The following is a 20,078-nucleotide window of genomic DNA, read 5'->3' as shown; positions in this document are numbered from 1 at the left end:
AGCATGAAAAGCACATCAATAGAGCAGAAAATAAAAAGAGTAGTTAGCTGACAGCACCAGACACTTCCATCTTTGTAAGACTGCTTTCTGCTCTCCTTTGCCTGGGTCACTCTACAGGCTAACAAGAAAAAAAAATAACAGCAACTGATGCACTGTTGTAGATGTAGTCCTTCAGGTGGTGTATCCTCTACAATGATGCTCTTTAATAATATAATAAAAGCAATTAACATGCAAGATTCTTAAATATACACGGTTTTTGCAAATAAAGTCCCTCTCTGAATAGGGTTTGCCTCTTATTCCCAGCTCAGTCATAACATTTCAGATGAAGGCCTAGCAACAGCATTTGTTTTCCAGGACAAACATTGCTCTCTGCTGTCCCAAGTCTCTTTACTGGGAATGAAAGCACAGCCAATAAAATACTCTTTCTTATCGCTTCTTCAAAAAGCAGATTAAAGAGTGTAAGAAAAGCAGCATATGCCTCAACACCTTAAATACAGATGGAAGCCAGAAAGGAGACTGCTAAACAGAACTTGGTTCTTTCCCTCTTATCTCCTGAATAACATTTTTTGCTGGGGAGAGCATCACACTGGAAAGGAAGAAGTCTGCAGCGTCAAGTTACCTCCCAAAGAGAAGGCAACTGTTACTGCCATTGCATTCAGCAGTGATGTCAGATGTTTATAGTTCACTTTTCAGGTAGCATCAAGAGCAATTATTCCACAAACCAAGCCTGCTTTTCATCAGCCCTCSCAGAGGCTGACCAGGGAATCTGTCAAGGAGGGCTGTCACAAGCAGGAATCAATTTACATAAATTTAATTAAATTGCRTGTTTTCAAATGTCATGTAAATCAGAAGTGTACAACGCAAGAGAGAGAAAGCCTAGTTAAGAATGGACAGGAGCAAACAAGAGGCTAGTGGTAGCTTCGGGGTTGAATTTATCCCATATAGCAGGGGCCTAGAATCTTTGTTCTGACATTTATATTAAGTTCTCAAGTGCTGGATCTTAATAATGGAGTAGTTCATGGAAGAGATTCTTCAGCAAGACACATGAACCTACACCTCCAAAAAACAACACCATTTTTATAACACATGGGGTGAAGACTCAAAGAATGTAGGTCAGTGGTCTCAGAATCAGGATTCCGGTATCAGAATGTTTAAATACATGTCCTTTCCAAGAAAGCCTGAAGTCTAGCAACTGCTAACATTCTGAGAAACAGATTTACCTACTTCTTTACAAACATAACTATATAAGGATTTTGAGATTTCTAGATACCTGCTATAGAGTTCTGGCTTGAAAGTCTAGACTGAGAAAAATTTAGAATGCAAGCCTTAAAATCTAATAGGCCTATGTATAGGTCTCTATATAAGAATATATGTATAAATATACGGAATGATTCACCTTATAAGCTTGCATGAGCATGTGGATGACTCCAGGAGCACCATGGCACCAGTGAACCAGTCTGTCAGTTTCATTGCTCAGTGATGATGGGTAATTTCCAGATCTGAATTTTTTATGACGCACATAGTCAATGCTCGGCTTCACCAGCTCCGTCAGGGTCTCCTGATCCACATTTGCAATTGGCTAAAGATAACAAAAAAAATTAAAGTAGAAACAAATTGAGTATCAACACTTAATTCTGTAGTCTATTTTAAAGTACTCTACACGTATGTGCCCTTGATCCAAATTCTTTGAATCACTTCATACAGATTGAATTAATGTCTGTTCACAATACCCATGTGAAGAGTGTTGTTACAGCTCCTGGAGAGATGAAGAAATTGGGGCACTAAGTTGTTACTTGGCTTCCTTGACGTGACACAGAAAGACTGTGGACGGATTAAGAACAGAATACAGATTCCAAGACTCCCAGGCCTCTTATTTACACCTTAAAATAAGAGAGAGAACTTACAGGAAGAAGATTTTATAGATTAGTTGCTTATAGTAGATATTTAAAACACAGTAGGTTACACGTTTTGTTTTAAAAATAACCAGCATAGACAAACCTGTCATATTTCCCAATAAACAAGGCAGAGTACAGTGGCATATCTGGCAAAAAGTTAAAGGAGGTTAATGTTTTCCATCACAAACAAAACTCGCTGAAGTTATGGACTATAAAACCAGTAATTTCAATAAATGAATTTAAATGTTCAACTGTGAACACAGCAGACAGATCACAGACCATCAGGGCTAGCTTTCGCAAAAACACGTACTAAAAGTGCCATTTGGTATTTTCAGAAGGAACAGCTACCTCTTAAGGTACTAATATCTTTGTGACTCTCACCCTTAAAGTGYTCTTCTGGACTTTGTTTCTCATCACTTTTATCTAGTTTACATTCTTGCTGAAAGAATATATCCATTGATCTGTGTTCTCCTTGTAGATAAAGGTTTGAAGCTGAGTTTCTACTGGGGTCTGCTACTGGTCTACTGGGGTTGTCTTCTGAAGTTGTTCTTAGTTGTTCATTCCTCTATCAGTCTATTTTACAGTATTTTCATAACAGAACTATTTATATTTACCCTAGGCTACATGGTATCTGAAATTCCTGCAAGCTATGGGAACAAATGCAGAAACTGGAGCTACAGGAGCTAATAATTAATTAATCTTTGTAGCAGACTCAGTGTCATAGAATTTTATTTCCACGAACTCCACTATAYTTGCATTCACTAGGTGAGCACCCTGCTACAATTCACACTCCTTTAGCCAAATGAAGAATAACTTTAAATAGCTGTATTTTCAGTAACCCAAAATAAACCATAAGCCTTTTCCTTGCTCAGTCAGGGGAGCTTTACTAGGCTCCTATTTATCAGTATCCTAGAATAAAGCCCACCTCTACACTTTCATGCATGGAACAGAAATCTTCACACTGTTCATCAGAAGCACATCACAAAACAGATCACTTGTTCATGAAGAACATCCTAGAGCTGATCACATCTCACTCAGGCATCAACCTGTGGGGTACAGCAGTCTCTCAGACGAATTCCTGCTTTTGGATTTTGATGTTATACTGGACCCCTGCAGCAGAAGGCAAGGCAGAGAGGCACCAGCAATAAATGCTACTCAGTCTAGAGTTCTGCAAGGCAAGCACAGCCTAGCCCACAGCTGAATTGTGTCCCTCCTTGTGAGGTAGACCCAAGAAAAGCAGAGCTCTTTACTAATCTTCTTTCTCACCTTGTGCTTCCGCAAAGCTCTGAGCACAAGCAAATTCTTTACCTTTAAGTTGCTGAGGTTCCCAGCAACAGCTGCTAACACCAAAAAAAGTAATTACTGACCTGTGCCCTAGATATCTGGTCAAGAGCAGTGATATACAGACTATTTTGCCTTAGAGTTCATGAAGGGCGCTGCGACTGGAGATTCCTTAGCTAGCATTTCAGATTTCCCGCTCTGCTTATCAGATGAGTTATTTAACACTACTGAGCACTTATTCTTCTACCTGTAAGCTGATCCAGCAATACATGTATCTTCATAAAGGTGTTTTACAGAAACAACGGTCAGTGAGTGGCTTTCACATYTCAACTGCTACTATGTGTGATGTTCATTTTCATTTATCAAAAAAAMCACACAACCAACTAGTCTCCTGATTTTTTTGCTGAAAAACTCCTCATACAGAGGAGGAGTGATGGGGGAAAGAATGGACTCTGATATGTCATCTTCCTCTGCAGTAGATGACTCAGCTTGGCATGACTCACAATATTTAATGTGGGATGAAAAGACAGTAATCTAATGCTGCATAAACAATGACTTTGTGGTAATTCTTAAAAGCAGTACTTATTTTTAAAGGAAAAGATAGTTATGATTATAACATATGTACACAGAGTAGCTTCTGCTTAAACCAAAAACACTGCAAAATCATTTCTGTTATCAATCCTGAATAGAAAATAAAGGATGGAGCCTTTAAAGAGGCTTCCTTAAAGTGAGGGAAAGTTTAAAGTGAAGTGAAAATAAGAACACCTAAGTCAGAACAGCGTCAGGCTAAGTTAGATGACCAGAGCAGAAAACAGCTATATTCAGATTCATATATGATCCCAAGCAGGAGATCAGTAGCCACCTCCACAGCAAAGTCAGCCCAGTTAGCCTGAGCTACTGGTGGAAGTGGTTTGAGCTAAGCTGAAGCAGACAAGGAGCCGTCACAAAGTCTTTTGCAAGTGAGGAATGGCTGAGCAGTGGCAACACTAATACCACATCACTCACTTCTGCAGCGAGTGTTCATACATAGCTTTAGGCTACAAAGACTTACGTTCCTTCCACTTGCCTGAAGGAAAGTCATTCTGCATGAGCTGGTATGAAAATTAACATTTACAGAGATGCACCAACTGCCAGCACCTTTCAAAACCAGAGGAAGGTACAATATAAATTTTGTTGCTCTATAGACATCTTTTTTAATGAATTTGAATACTATTTCCAGGCCTTACAGGAAAAAAAAAAAAAAACACTCAGGTCTGTTTTTCAAATATCAGAATCCTATTTGAGAATCTCTTATGGGGGGCAGAAAAAAACAAATTTAAGTATAGGAAAGAGCAGGCATACAGATAAGACATCTCATGAAGTACTACAGAAAGAGCACATCAGGAGTCATAAACACATTAAAAAAATAGACATTTGGAGTAGAGGATGGAAGAAGAGGAAGAATCTCAAAAGAATAAAAGCATACTGGAGATCAATGTGTGATTAAGGAGAAAGTTTCCCAAGAGCTTTAAGATAGTGAAAAAAAAAMCCCACAAGATAAGAGAGGGAGGGCAGGAGAAGAAGAGACACCAGCAATGGAGCTGGTTAAAAATAACAAAAAACTGAAGATAAAGAGTGATGGATGGTGAGTAAGGGGATATTTAGGTGGTCTAAACCTGCAGGCATCAGAAGAGTAGGTACGGAATGACAGAAGGCACCTGCCTTTTTCTATTAAGGACAGAAAACCTCAGCTCTTAGAACTGCAGCACTCTGAACTGCAACTCATTCGCAAGAAACGGTATACATACTCTGGAGCAAGAATGTATGTTCCAGTCAAGTAAACAGAAAGCCCTGCTGACATATCTGAATAAGCTGCAGAGAATCAAGTCCCTTAGCTGGAGGCAGGACAACTATGTTGGTGAAGCCTTGCTGCTGAGAGGCGAAGCTTAATTCATCCCAGTGCCACTTTATATGAGCCACAGTTTTATTCTGCTACTAAGGCCAGAGCTAACATCTCTGCACAGTTCTGCATCTAACTCTAATCTGTGAGACCATGAGCTAGCACAAAATTACACTGCATGTGCACAAAAGCTGAAGAGGAGATCTTCTGATAAAAACAAGACAACACTGGTGCTGTCACCCCAACCCAAAGAATGTGCCTTACCTGCATTAGCATGTAATAGATCCCAGCTACACCATGGGCTGCTCCGACATATTGCTTCCTATGCCACTGGTACAACAGAGGGCAGCGATCTGTTTTACGTTCCTCCTTTGAAAAGTTCTTTCCCGAATCAATAATGGCATCTATTACCTAGGAAAGAGAACATTCTCCTTCTGTCTCACTTGCTTTTATTCAGAGGATTTTAATTTGTCATGACCAAAACCACACTAAAAAATAAGCCACAATAAACCATGATATGACTACAATATTCAAGTCATGAAGTCACCCAAGACATGAGTGTTGAGGTAGAAACAGACTTTTTCTAAAAGACTTACAAATCACTTAGATTTGCAAGAATAAGAAATGAATAGTAAATACTTCCAACCACTTTTTTCCCAAGCCTGCCTTCTCTGGTTTTAGTACCTACAGAAGAGTCATGCATCTTCCCCACACTGTATTCCCTTTCTTTTCATTTAAACACTTCTGCACTTCTTCTGTAAGATTTTGCATGACAATTTCTCACCTCTGAATGGTTCAAATCTACTTTTGTGTTATATCCATTTCCGTAGCTAATAATCCCAGCTTGGATCCTGTCTACGTCCCAGCAAGGCAGCAGGAAAGAGGAGAGAGAAGCAAAGGAGGGATGGGATTGAATTTCCAGTTCCGTGTCTCTCTCTTTTCCAGACTTCCTCTCCTAATCTCTTATTTCATGAGGGGAAGTGGTTCCAGTTCAACCTTACTGATGCTGTGGCACTGGAGAGATAAAAGCATCCTACCTCTTTGATAACAGACTGAGGGATGGTGTCTGGACCAATTTCAGTATTCAGGTACAGCAARGCATACAGGTAACCCGCTCTGCCATAAAGTAGCTCATCTGGAAGTTCAGCATCTGTGCTTATGACTGTCCTTTGGAGCTGCAACAACCTGCATGAGACAAGAGGAGGAGGAAAGAAAGAGTACCTTCCCCTGAGACCCTTCTGGACTATGCATTGCACATGCCATCAATCTGACCAGAAGCAGTAAGAGTTCTGAATTAAAAACAAACCCTTGCAGGATTCTTGCCTCAGAGAGCTTATGTTTGAACAGATTTTTTTATTTCAAATTTATCTCCAAGATGACAGTCAATCACTGATAACATCAAATTCTGTTTTGTATTTCCCAGAAATCCTTTACACTTCAATGAAGGCAGATCCCTTCACTGGGATGATATGGCAACTCCCATCTCCCATCCCTAAATCAGCTTTCCAGATCTGCAGCCTCACAACATCCTTGCAGTCATCCTCAGTCCAGCTGGCTGCCAGGTCACATACAGGAGCTCTGCATGCCTGCCTCCCCCGATAGAGAGGCAACTCTGACCCAGAGCAAACGTTACACCACTTGTGCAGACAGAGCTACTGATGCAGGGGGAGTTTGTATGAGGCTGGAGAATTGCTCCAGTAAATAGGGAGCACCACCTGGAAGAAAACCCCAGGAACATCAACCTGAACGTGCTGTCAGACATCCACTCTGTTTTGAAGCAGAAATTCACAGAGAGCAATTAGATCGATTCCTAGTGCTGAATTAATCAAAGAAGTGATGTTTAAATTGTAGAAGTAGCTACAAGTTAATGAACAGTCTGATAAAAGCTTCCTGCAGTCTCTGTGAACTTTGCCTGAGCAGGACTCTCAATTTTAGAGGTGTACAAGGGGAAAAGCACTGGTAACTCCCCTTCCCTAAACAACCAAATGCTTAGCAGCCCAGTTTAGGAAGAGCACTGCTGTTACGCAGTACTGTTTTGCTTGCATCTAGTGGCAGAAGAAAACCCTGGGTTGGTCACTGTAACTCTAACTTGCTCCAGAGACTTCCTGTTAGAACTYGAACAGCCTGCCCTAAAACTGAGGTGAAGCAGAGAATCTGTTTTCCTGCCAACTCTCTCCCTGTCTCTTCCTATCTTTTCTGATGCAATGGACAATTAGATAAAAACACAGAGATGATCATGTTTTAAATTGGGAGAAAGCGGGAAGATGATCTGGATTAACATCAAATTCAATTTCCAAATCTCCCCAACAGCCATTACTTGGCAGAAATGTTACCATTAACCTGTGCTGGAGCAAAAAAACACTGACCCAAATGGCTTGTTTGCTCTGTCACTGCTTCGTATCAGAAAGAAGTCACTCACAAAAGAACAAGCTGTATGTTATTAATCCTTCCTTGGCATTACTCATTGGACTTGGAATTATTTTCTTTCAAAATGGCCACTATTAACCTTTAATGCTCAGATTTTTATTCAGATCATATTAAACTGGACAGGTACAAGGCAAAAAGTTAAAAGCACAATCATAGATTATATTTTGACATCTAGAATGTACCACTCAGTTGGTATCATGAGTATATTTGTAAACAAAAAAAGGAGCAACAAGAATTAAAAAAAACAGACTAACCTCATTTTAGTCCTCCTCCTAGAAATTACTTTCCAAGCAGAGGCTAGACTGTAAGATTTATTGTTCCTAATCTCATTTTGCTACACTCATGCTTCATGCCTTACAGCAACATTGCTTTCCCAGTTGCATTCAAAATGACATGCTCAAGTTTACTTCCAGTTCTAAAAGCAAAAGCTAACCTACCACCCTTTTCAAAATTGAGATATTCATTCAGAGACAGCTACAGAGGTTAATCTCACTAGGACTCTGAATTAGAAAGAGATTGATTAAATTTCCAAATATAACCAGAATGGAGATGCTGACATGAGGCTAATCTGCAAATTCCAGCAGCCTACAGTATGCTGTTAGACTGCTAAAAGTGCACTTCTGGTGCTGAATGCAAACTACATKGGGCTCCAGTGCTTCCAGCCTCGACTGGACAGCAGTCGGCTCCATACCAGCAAAGGGAAAGTCACTTCTCCAAGGAGGCTCTACATCTAGATGCGCTTTTTTAAGATATCCTCTACATTTATACTACTTTGAAAAGGAGCAAAAAATTTTTTCAGGTTAGCCTTCATATCTTCTTACCTAACTAGAGCCCTTACCTTTAATAGCCAGCAAATATCTCTTCTTTGTTTTATTAAACCTTTGTTACAAATCAAGACAATGTTTCTGAGTGTTCCTAGATCCCTGCAGCACGCATGTTATGTGAGTGTAGGGCACCCACACTTCAGACCCATGCTTTACAGGAAGTGTCACATATCGCACAAGCACTACACGCTGCTGCTGACAAGCATGCTGCTTYTGTTAAATGTCACTTTACTGTGACAAAATCAAAACGTACATGCACTACAAATATGTCCAGGGCTTCTTATACTTACAGTGACAGAGGACTAAGGATATAAGCCAGCTTCATTGAGAAGACTATTTCATACTGTTTTACTGCAAATTCATCAGAGCAGAAAGGGTCTCCATTTTTTAATCTTCTCCTCTATAACCACTTTTGCTAATCTTACTGAACTCTGTGTACAAGAAGGGCACAGCTTTTTCCACCATCAACCACTTACCTGGCAACACATTCTTTAGATTCACTGTCATTTCTCAGTTTGTGATAAACCACTGCACCCACTGCCAGGGGACCAGCATCACCACACAGAAATGTAACTCTTCTGCCATTCAGATTGCGAAGGATTCTCTTCACGTAATCAAGAGATCGCTGCAGATGGCTCTGGTTTTTCGTGACACGATACAGTTGCAGATATAAAAGGGCAATGCCTGGAACAATCACATGAAAAAGGGAAAGATTCATTTACTTTTCTTTACGGATACATCATATTTTCATCTTTATTGCCTCTGAAGCAGCAACTCAAATGTGAATGAGTATTTGATAAATTAAAAGATGTCAATCAAAGTCCTACCTTATGCAATACAAAAGGCATCAGGTCTTCTATGTTAATCATATTTCTATTTTGATTATGACAAAAATCTGAATTTATCAGACTGAAATGCAGCATGGACTCACAGTTTGCAGAGAATGGTGAAAATGCATGACAGAAGCACTGAAGTCTGACAGAGAAATCACTAAAGTCTTTTTCAAAAACTTAGACTAACCATTATGTGTATGACCACATACATCAGCTGTGCAGTACTGATCTATTGTATGCAAGAAATATTTTCTTTCCTGTTTGAATTTTTTAAAGGATCTTTTGGTGAGCTCTTGGATTCAGCTTCCAAATTCTTTATAATCCTAAAATATATTTCTTAATGAGATTATGAGTTTCTGCAAGTTAAGCTAGTTTGTAAAAGCCAGAAAGCAAACAAGAGTCCCTGGAGAATGCTGGGAGATTAAATCAAGCTTCATTCCATTAATATCATTATGTAGCTTTCAATTAAAACAAAAAAACGCTAAAAATTGCAGTAACGTGTATTTCAGAAGCAAAACAAACCCATTAAAATTGATATTTCTCAACCAATTTTACATGTACATGTCCATAATTTACCTCCTGACAATGTTGCAACTCAGACTCCTCTCTCTTTCTGAACATAGAGAACATTTTTTTTCTGAAAACAAGACTGAAGTGAAGATGATGGAAGGCCCATCTGGATCCACAGAGAGGCTGCCCTCAGGAAGTACAAGAGGAATAGTGCCATGAAAGTGCTAGTACATCCTCAGACGTTCTCTGGACCAGGTATTATCAGGCTTTTCCAAATGGCCCCAAAAGGAGAGCTGCAGAGCTTGGTTGGGCTGATTTAGTAGCACAGGTACTTGTGAGCTATTACCCCTGTCCACAGGCCATCAAAAGGAAAACATTGTCCCTATGGCTGTTAGCCTGGCTGGGATTCCCGTAACTCTTCTTTAAGTTGTAATAAAGTTKTAAGTATTCAGGTCTGATCAAGGAGTGATCGGAAAGCAGCCACAGGACTCAGTTCTCCCAAGATTTCCTTCTGCAATACCTTTCCAGTGTTTCCTCCAACGTACCTGGCATGTATAAACACTACTTCTATAAGTAGGATGGACTCTAACAAGAGTTTTATCATTGCATGAACAGTATATGCTCCAAGTTTTTAAAAGAGGTTCCACAGAGTATAAGTCAATGCTCATGCCTGCTCACTGCTGCTAAGATYTGTCTAAACTTGGTACATGAAAAGTGCCACGGTCATTTTCACTGTTTTTACCTTTTGATTTCCATATTCTAGCAAAATGCTGCAATGAATGAAGAAAATATTTTTGCTACATACTTAAAAAGTCATTTCATATAAGTATTCCTATTCAAAGTCAATTCCACAGAAGCCTTAGAAGTATATGTTTTGGAACRCATGTAGCTGGCAACCCTTCTATAGGATGGAAAAACCCTGCTCTAATTAGACAATGTTACTTGCTCATCTATCTTCTTGTTCCAGTTAGTGATGRTTGTGTTACTTTTAGCTTATGACTCATTTTTAGCATGCTCTGATTTATCAGCTATAACTTCAGTTGTCAGTCACTGGGAACACTGTTCCCAGGGAGACATTTTATRTCAGTGTGAAAATGTCCATTGCTTGAGATCCTCTGCATTCACTTAGCAGCCACTCATTTTTAGACCCTGAAATACATCTATCATTTAAGTTTGAGTTGTCTAAAATTCCCACCCATCCACCCACAGGACCATCTGTATCAAAACAGCGAGAARAAAGGAAAGAAATTTTACACTTCCATAGCCAGAATTAAGCCCAAGTATGGGTAAGGCCGGAAGATTTTTTCCAAGCTGCTCCCCCAGAACGACACAAAGATAACAGAATGAATCTCCTTAGGGCGTATTTCAAACATGCAGTGCTAAAAGCTTAAGCACATCTGAAGCATAAGCTAGACAAACAGGAATAGAATATGCCACTGTAATAGCAAAGTGGCACTTAAGAGGACAAGATGGAGAAGTGTTTGGGCAGCCTGAAGAAGTGGCCACATCAAGCTTGATGACTGCCAGCTCTGCATAAGGGATGAGAAYGGCTTGTTCGCATGTGGACAGCATCAGCAATATAATGCAGAAAGAATGGCAGCTAGCAATACTCCACAGTTGCATATGACTTTATCTTCACACACTTTACAAYCCTGCACCCCCATAAACCTCCATACTTCCCTTCCTCGTGTGCTCATTTTATCCTTTCTGTACAGAGAGGACAAGCAGAGCCAAACTACGCATATTCCAGATTTTAAGGCTCCATGTCCTGGAGCCAGAGCACCCTCCCTCTCAGTGATTAGAGGATGCTGCTACCATTAGACAAGCTAATAGATGTTGAACGGAGAGAGGTGAAAACAATCCTTTTTAAGAAAACCTTAAAGGAAGAAGAGGTAAGCCAAAGAAGGAGCAGCCATAGAGAACATACTGTTTTTGCAAGATAAAGATATCCAAACATAGAAACCCATTATCTCCCTATTACTAGATCCTGTGTGCACTGAAGTCAATAGAAATAACTGCAGACACTAGTGATCAGGCATCCAGAATGAAAACAAACCAACTCATACAAATGATTACATCAGAGTACTTATGCAGAACCTAGGAGGGTATGAGAACCTCCTCCTGTGAATGAGCCTCAAAAGGGTCCCAATATCACCATTTAACAAACACATCATTCAAATTCCAGTTTTCTCACCAGTCCAGCCAGTATAGGCAGAGCAGTCATGGGGATCTGCTGTCTTCAGTCCTTCCTCCATTTGCTGCAAAAGGTCCTTGATTTTTGTCTGGATTCGTTTTGTGAATTGAGCACTGACCTGAAAACATGACAGAGGAGAAAGAGAGAGTCAGAGAAGGAGTGAATCCAGTAACACAAATCAGCTGTTCCACTGTTTTGTTCAAAAACAAACAAACAAAATCCAAAATACATTAGGGAATGCAAACTATATCCAGCAAACTGGCAGTGCCAACTGAGTATATCTTAAGTACGTCTGGTTTAATGCATTCTGCTTACAAATTGTTATTAGTACCTACATCAGACAGAAAGAATTATCTGGGCACGATCTGAAGTCATATGAAGTGCAGACACAGTTGACAGTATGTAATTATTACGTGCTGCTTCTCATTTCAGGCTCTTAATGCAGCAAGCAAAGCTTCTCTGAGCTAGGTAAAAAGTCAATAAAAGCAAATAGACTGATACACTCCTACTGCCACTCCRTGGGCTAATATTCTATTCAGAGTCCTGCTACCAGGTTCATGTTACATGTGAACATGGCTCAGTGAACCTACAAACCCTGKGTAACAGCTGCTTGCTCTCATCACAAGGCTCTTGTGCAACCACTGCAGCACTACAGAGCTAACAATGGCTACGAGAAAATAAATGCTTGTAGCTGAAACAATCAAAGTTATACCATCTTTAATGAGGCAATTAACACATCCTCCATGAAGTATTCACATTTTCAAATCCAAAAATCTTTTTCATTTCCCAGTTTCTGATCACTACACAGAAGGCAACTCTCCAAACACCTGTAAAATGTCCTTTCTCTCTTTCACCTCTTGCTCCTTCCTCTCCCCCAAATCCTACCAGGATAGGCATGCTTTAGCATGAGGGGAGGTTGTTAAATGCAACTATTGTAATGTAAATGTGAACTTCTGAATGACAACTACCTAAAAGAATGAGCTAGATGCAAAGATGATGAGTAAAAGGAGTTTGGCAGCTTCAGCTAACACATTTATTACATTTTGGCATAAAGTTGAACAAACTTTTGATTTTATTCATTTCTTGCTTTTATTTTTGACCAAGAAAAGTTTACACAGATGCAGCGCATGGAATACAGTTCAGGACTCTTTATTCTGGAGAGCATTTCTCTCTTATTAAGGATAGTATATGCCAAAATACATTATTGATTATTCCCTCAAGACTATGGAACTACACACTGTGGAAATTCAATTCACTACAATTTACTGTCCCATTAACTTCCATGGGAAAGATTGTTTACGAAGTCATTCACAGACTCAGTTTTACATTTGCTATGGGAACTTCAGATAAAATACTCAGAAAATGTTTTATAGAGAGTACCAGTTGCTGATCAGCTTTTCATATACATATATATGAAGTTTTTAATAGCTAAGTAAAGCCTAAGGTCTAGGTTTACTTATACAAGAAGTTATCCACTGTAGAGCCAGAGAAGAGAAACAAACAATTCTCTTCCTGGGGCTACTGGAAAAGTTTTATCATTACCAGATAATTGCATCACTGTGATGAAACAGAGATGTACCCAAACTTTATACTCAAAAATATTCCCTGAATGTGCTTTTTCCATCACCTATAGAAACCTCCAACTATACAGCGTTTGTCATCCATGTATATCCCCAAGTATATCGCATTTGTCATCCCCAAGCATATGGCATTTGTCATCTAGTTATCCAGGAGCAGTTAAAAGAGAAATGCTCTAGGAACATGAAAGTCAGCAGTTTCCTCACTTTCCAAACCCAAGATAATGGCCATCAGCATCCAGAAAAACTGTATAATGGAATTTGTATACTTGTCAGCTTATGCTCAGAATAAGCTACACTTTTTTGAACAGTGTTTGATCTCTTTATTCTACTTCTTGCTTCCCCAACCTGCTCCCAAAGAACAGCTAGAACAAAGCAGATTGGTGAAGGCATAGTTTAATATTAAACACATCTATATTTATGATTCTCCACTGGGGAAGGAGAAATCAGTTCATTACGAAGACAAGTTCTTGCTCGATTAAAACACATTCCAAAAGGAAAGAGGTTCAGTTGAAAGACAAGTCCTGAATGCCATCATGCAACTGATTACTCCAAATACACATTTTGTATTCCTGCTCAGAGTGGAAATTCAAATAAAAATCAGTGAATTCAAAAATTCACTCCACAGGTTCACATATCAGAAAGGTAACAGGAATTATACAAGTTCCCTGAGACACTCCTAAGTTTCCAAGGTCAACAGTTCAAATCCATTTTATGACAGTGGCTTGAGGGAGGAGAAGGAAGTTGTATCACTAGTTCATGTCACACATACCACTCTGATCCGTCCTAGGAATGAGCTAATGTCACCTTAACCTTCTCCAATAACTAGAAGTAGCAACCAAACAGACTAAGCATCTRATGTCTACTTTTTGGCCTTAGTATAGTATTAAGCATCTTTTTAATAGCAAACTATAGCATACACCCCCCCCCCCGTCCTTTTAACTAGTTTAATCGAGCCTTAACACAAAGCCAAACCTTTCCCAAGGGCAGGCCTTCCCTCCTTTCAATGACAGTTAAGCCAAGGTTGAGGCATATGGTGAAGCAGCATGAAGAAATCAGCCCTGATGCATCCAGGCTCACCACTCAGTTATCAGACAAAAGGAGCGAACAAAGGTTTCAGACTGTCAGGTTATCTACTTATTGCACATCACAAACCCACTGGTTATCCTTTTGTTCTGACAACACACCTGTTGTTACCAAATCAAGATACCTTTTATCAGACACAAATCAAGTTACTGAGAGGATAGAGTAAAGGACTAGGACATCAGGAGACACTCTGGAACCTCAGTTTCACAGAAATAATATAGCCCAGGTTGGTGCTTCCCTCTCTCTAAAATGGGAACCATTAACTACCCTATCTTAAGGGCTCAGAAAAGCAAAGACAAAAGGATACTTTTTATTATAATAATTATTATTTATCATCCCAGAGAAAGCTACTCCCAAGTTTATTGGTACAAATGGGTTATGACTAGCAGCAAAGTTTTTCCCAGACACCTACTTCCCCTCCATTGCCTTTTTCGGGGGGTTGTTCTGAACCTTTAACAACAGGGTGGTATCACCATTCACTTGGTAAGATTCCACTATAAGCTTATAATAGATGCTTACATGCACCAGAATAAATTAATTAAAGAAATGAATGCTGAAAGGTGGGTTTATAAAATTTATAAGCATCCTTCAAGGAATGTTATGGCAACATTACAGCTGAGCATAAAGCACACTAATTTGCATCAAGTGCAGATTGATTTTCATGAGAAGCATAGTCATATCATGAGGATGATTCCAGCTGGCATTCAGCCTTCTATGCAGGTGATGCTTGTTATTGTCATTCTTGTCAGGAAAAAGCAAAAACCCAGAAGCCYGAACCTCTCATCTCCATTTACGCCTGATTCACAACAGACTAGCTCATAAAAGAGGCTGAAGAATATTTGTAAAGAGTAGGAATGATTCTCTAGGAATTTAAATGCTGCATTACTCCTGTGCTGCTGGAGGACAAACAAACACTACCATCCCAAGCACTACCTAGTTTTAGGACAGTAAAACACAAAAACAGGAGCTAATTCCAGTAACACCCAAAACTCCAAGAAACCCCAACCAGAAAACCTTGCACCATATCATTTAGCATAACAAGAAAGACTCAATACCAGAGAAACAGAAGTGCAGAAAAATATGAGTATATTGTGTTTGTGAATCATGTTTTATGATTTATTAAATTGCATCATTTTTCCCATTGCAGTGAGTTGGTATGCATGTTGGACAAACCTATGTCATACTTCAAAGCCTTTTAAAGGCAATGACTATGCGAGGAATATGAGTATATTTAATATAATTTATCTTTGGCACCAATGACAACATGTCCAGATTACACCATCCTTGTTACCAATACCTGTTTCTCCTATCTGCTCTTTCATTTGCAGGCTTCCTAAAAGAACAAGAATGCTTTTTCTAAGCTCAGCACTAAACTTAGAACACATACACACACAAAAACCACTCAGCGCTACAAATAATCTCATAAAACACATGTTTTGATTTCAGTTGATATTACTATAAAATACCAGTATTAACTGGACTACTTCTCCATCACAACCTATCCAGCTTTACAATAATGATTTAAAAAAAAAAACAACACCAGGAGCACACTAGGCAACAAGCAGCTGTTATTCATGTATTTTATATTATGATTTCAGTTAGATAAATATTTAAGAGAAGTCTTTAACTCAAAATCTGTACGTTTTTAAGTAAGGCATGCACATTCAGTCCAGATAGCACACTGCTTATTTAAGTCTGACAATGCAACTGAAACACCTCATGGCATTCCTGTTGTGGTTGGAAGGAATAATGTGTTTGACAGACAAATAATGAGTTAGTTCATTTGACTGTTACAAAGACACTTAGATACCAATGTGTTTTTCAAAAATACTCCTCTGCATTTATTTGCATCCTGACATGTCTCTGGTAAGTTACTCGCACAGACTCATGGCAAGAGAATAGAGACCTCAGTTCAGTTTCCTTAAGAGTTGCCAAGTTATCAGTCTTTCTGATAGTCATCACTGGCTCCCAAAACAACAGCTATTTTGCAGTTAATACTATTTTACCGTTATGCTTTTCTATTTTATTTCATTAGTTTTCTGGGGACTGATGTTATGTGCAGAACTAAACCAAAGGAAGTGACTGATTAGGCCAAAGCAGCAAGGAAATCACAGAATCATAGAATCAGTAAGCTTGGAAGGGACCTCTGGAGATCATCTAGTCCAACCTCCCCACTCAGCAGGGTCACCTACAGCATGTTAGACAGGGTTGCATTCAGGCGGGCCTTGAAGATCTCCAGAGAAGGAGACTGCACAACCTCTCWGGGCAACCTGGTCCAGGGCTCTGTCACTCTCACAGGGAAGAAATTCCCCCTCACGGTCAGGTRGAACCTCTTGTGCTTCAGTTTCTGCCCATTGCCTCTTGTCCTGTCACATGAGACAACTGAAAAGAGTCTGGCCCCATCCCCTTGACACCCTCCCTTCAGGTACTTATTCACATTGATAAGATCCCCCCTCAGGCTTCTCTTCCCCAGGCTGAAGAGGCCCAGTTCTCGCAGCCGTTCCTCATAGGGCAGGTGCTCCAGCCCTCTGATCATCTTTGTAGCCCTACGCTGGACTCTCTCCAGTAACTCCATGTCTCTCTTGTACTGGGGAGCCCAGAACTGGACACAGTACTCCAGGTGAGGCCTCCCCAGGGCTGAGTAGAGGTGCAGGACCACCTTCCTCCACCTGCTGGCAACAGGCTTCCTAATGCAGCCCAGGACACCATTGGCTTTCTTGGCCACAAGAGCACATTGCTGGCTCATCGTCAACTTGTCATCCACCAGCACTCCGAGGTATGCAGTGCTGCCCATTGAACAAGGAAAATACATTTTTATTTCATCATCATTTGCATCATTATGCATCATTTGCATTTCAGAAAGAAGAAAATAAAGCTCAAGCTAGCACGGCAGTGAAGACTTATTGAAAAATCAAATTTATGTAGAAGATCAGAAAAGGGACACTACAGATACTGCTAAGGGAAAACAGAGCGGGGGGAGGGGAGAAATCCAACAGCTCTACTGAAACATGAAATCCTATCCTTAATGAATTAAATGGGAACTTTGCCACTGACTCTAGGGGAGCTAGGGTTTCACACAATATGCTCTGGAGCATAGGTTTATTGAAGTAGGATGAAATCTCATGCTCATCTCCACAGAGCTCCTGCAAGAGCAGATGGGAAGGAACAAGATCATTTAGGCAGTGACCTACCTTTTCATATAGCGAAACAAGCATTACTTTGTTCCTTCCTAAATGAAAGAAGGCTGCTCCAGCTCCAAAAGCCGTTCTTGGGTTTTTTTAAGTAATAAATATTAAGAATTCTCATCACTAAGCCACTGAAACAGCTGATAACAACTCTCTGCTTCTACTCRGTTAGGCCCTTCCAGAAATGAATGCCAGTTCTGTAAGACCACATACTTGTGCAAAAACATAGCTCGAAAATACAGCTAAGAACGGACAAGTGTAAGGACTTGAACCTGGCAATCCATTCAAGTTGCAGAAAGAATTGTTTAAAGCATACAGGTAACAACAGGACTGTACTTCTAATACCTCTGGGTGTACAAGGAGCTATTTGTGACATTGTTGATAGCCTGCAAAAAGAAAGTCAAACAGTTAGATCATCATAAATTGTCATCAGAAAGCTTCATTTTATTGATATCAAAAAAGCAATACGATTTACAAATGCACAGGAACATTATCCCATGGTTTTGCAAACAGAGACTAACAAAGCAACAGGGTAATAGGGAAAGCTCTAATTCTCCATGTAGCCTAACACTTACATGCTACTTCTTGGAATCTAAGAAAATCATAGTCCACTGTGAATAGCATTTAAATTCACTCACTACAAAACAGTGCCCACCTTAGTGGGGACATTTTTTAGAGTATCTTTTAAGTTTTAAGAAAGAAAAAAAGCCAAAACCACTCTCAATACGATCTGAATTATTTTGAAGTACAGATAACGGGTATATTCTACATACTGACCTTGATGATACATCCCCGTTGTGTGGTCAGACCCAAAACTATAATATTTGAATTTTTTTCCCCCCATCAAAAATGAGTACTTATTATTGCACTTGCTCAGGCAATTAGCCCAAATAACAATTCATTAACAACCAAGTCTGAAAGGTCGAATTAGAAACTGGTGAACCACAGATAGGCATGGGACAATTTAATCTGAACTTGGGTTTTGACTTTAAAAAAGCTTTTTCCATCAGAACTGGTACACAGAACAGATTTAAATAAGTGCTTCAAGTATTGATCTGAATAGCCAGAGAGGCTTTCAGTACAAAAGCAACAGAAAAGTGCTAAGTGGCACTTTTATGCTGATGAACAGTTTAAGAAAGTAGCCACTTTTCTTCTTGAACTGCGTAGGCTGACTTTCAGTACCATGGCATAGTAATACACAATGAAGTACAATAAAATGATTTGCAGACTGAATTTTGACTAAGACTCCTAAAACAACACCTTCCCTCAACAGAAGCATGATTTGCAGTACTCAAGAATCATGACCATATTAAAATGGCACCCAAATGCCAGGAAACGGACAAAAAAGTGGCAACACCAAGAAATGCAGCTACCCCATATCACTATTCACTAGCAGGCAAAGAAGTGGGAAAAAACAGTTACTGGCCTTGGTGCCTCCAGTGCAATGAGTGATATGATTCCCATTAATTTAAGTGGTTGCAGCATTAGCCCCTGAAGAGACAGAGCGTGCTGCTCTCAATGAGACAACTGAAATGTCCAGCTAGACAACTCAATAAATACTGAAAATACAAACCTCAAGAAGAATGAAGAAAGAATGAGGCAATGGGAGAGAACTTTAGACTTGCATATTTTACAAGAAAAGGAAGACTGAAAAGCCAAAGGAATGATCCAAACTAATAAAATACTGAGAGAACACCCAAAACCACCCAAAAGCTACTCTAATAAAGCATTCCTTATCCCCATAAAGCAGTGACCTTTGCCCTTTAAGCATCATTAGCATTCAAACAGGCTCCCTGCAAGGAATTCTCTGCAAAATCTAATTAAGTACACTATGTACTTTTGTAGRAACACACAACCTTTTACTAATATCCTCAAACATTAAGTCAGAAAGGACAACTCTTTCTTAATAAGCTTTATAAGAAGCTACTATTTGGGCTTGCTAGTGATTTATCATAATGCCTGAATCCAATTCAGTGCTGTCAAAGACCAGTGTGATTCCACAACTAATCCAGGCAATCTTAAATTGAGGATTGGAATGTGCTAATGTCTTGACATCAAGTCTGGGCAATTGTGTAGTTTTTGCATATAAGCAACACCTGTATCAGGGAGCCCAGGACCAGAGTGGTGTCCATGTACCACTGGACGATCAGGTAAGACTGCCTGTCTGTGGTTCCCGAATCATATTGGGCTTGCTGGCAGTTTGAACGTGGCTTCCAATTCACACATGACTACACTACATGTTCAATGCTATGGTGACTCAGAGGACATTGGGCAACCCAAGGTTGATGTCATTAAGTCRCAAACCCTTGTCTCCTCTCTCCGGTGAGCCCTCCCCACTCTTTCCATTCCAGAGGAATCCATTATSCATTTTGTAGCTCTCTGCCACA

The 20,078-nt window shown here is 39.8% G+C and overlaps 1 protein-coding gene across 1 annotated transcript in view; it reads right to left on the bottom strand.

Moving 5' to 3' along the window:
• Positions 1–20,078, bottom strand: part of LANCL2 (LanC like glutathione S-transferase 2) — a 35,027-nt gene that overhangs the window by 9,930 nt on the left and 5,019 nt on the right. The window contains exons 2-6 of the mRNA XM_085320237.1: positions 11,844–11,961; positions 8,783–8,990; positions 6,093–6,240; positions 5,320–5,466; positions 1,397–1,579 (exon numbers count right to left, since the gene is read on the bottom strand). Of these exons, the coding sequence (XP_085176363.1) occupies positions 1,397–1,579; positions 5,320–5,466; positions 6,093–6,240; positions 8,783–8,990; positions 11,844–11,961 (804 nt within the window). The remainder of the gene's footprint in view (positions 1–1,396; positions 1,580–5,319; positions 5,467–6,092; positions 6,241–8,782; positions 8,991–11,843; positions 11,962–20,078) is intronic.

Source organism: Rhea americana, unplaced genomic scaffold (assembly GCF_003343005.1).
Source record: "Rhea americana isolate MKP2758 unplaced genomic scaffold, rheAme1 scaffold_62, whole genome shotgun sequence".
In the NCBI taxonomy this organism is placed as follows: domain Eukaryota; kingdom Metazoa; phylum Chordata; class Aves; order Rheiformes; family Rheidae; genus Rhea; species Rhea americana.
The sequence above is the reverse complement of the archived record's forward strand: the minus strand, read 5'-3'. Positions and strand labels throughout refer to the sequence as shown.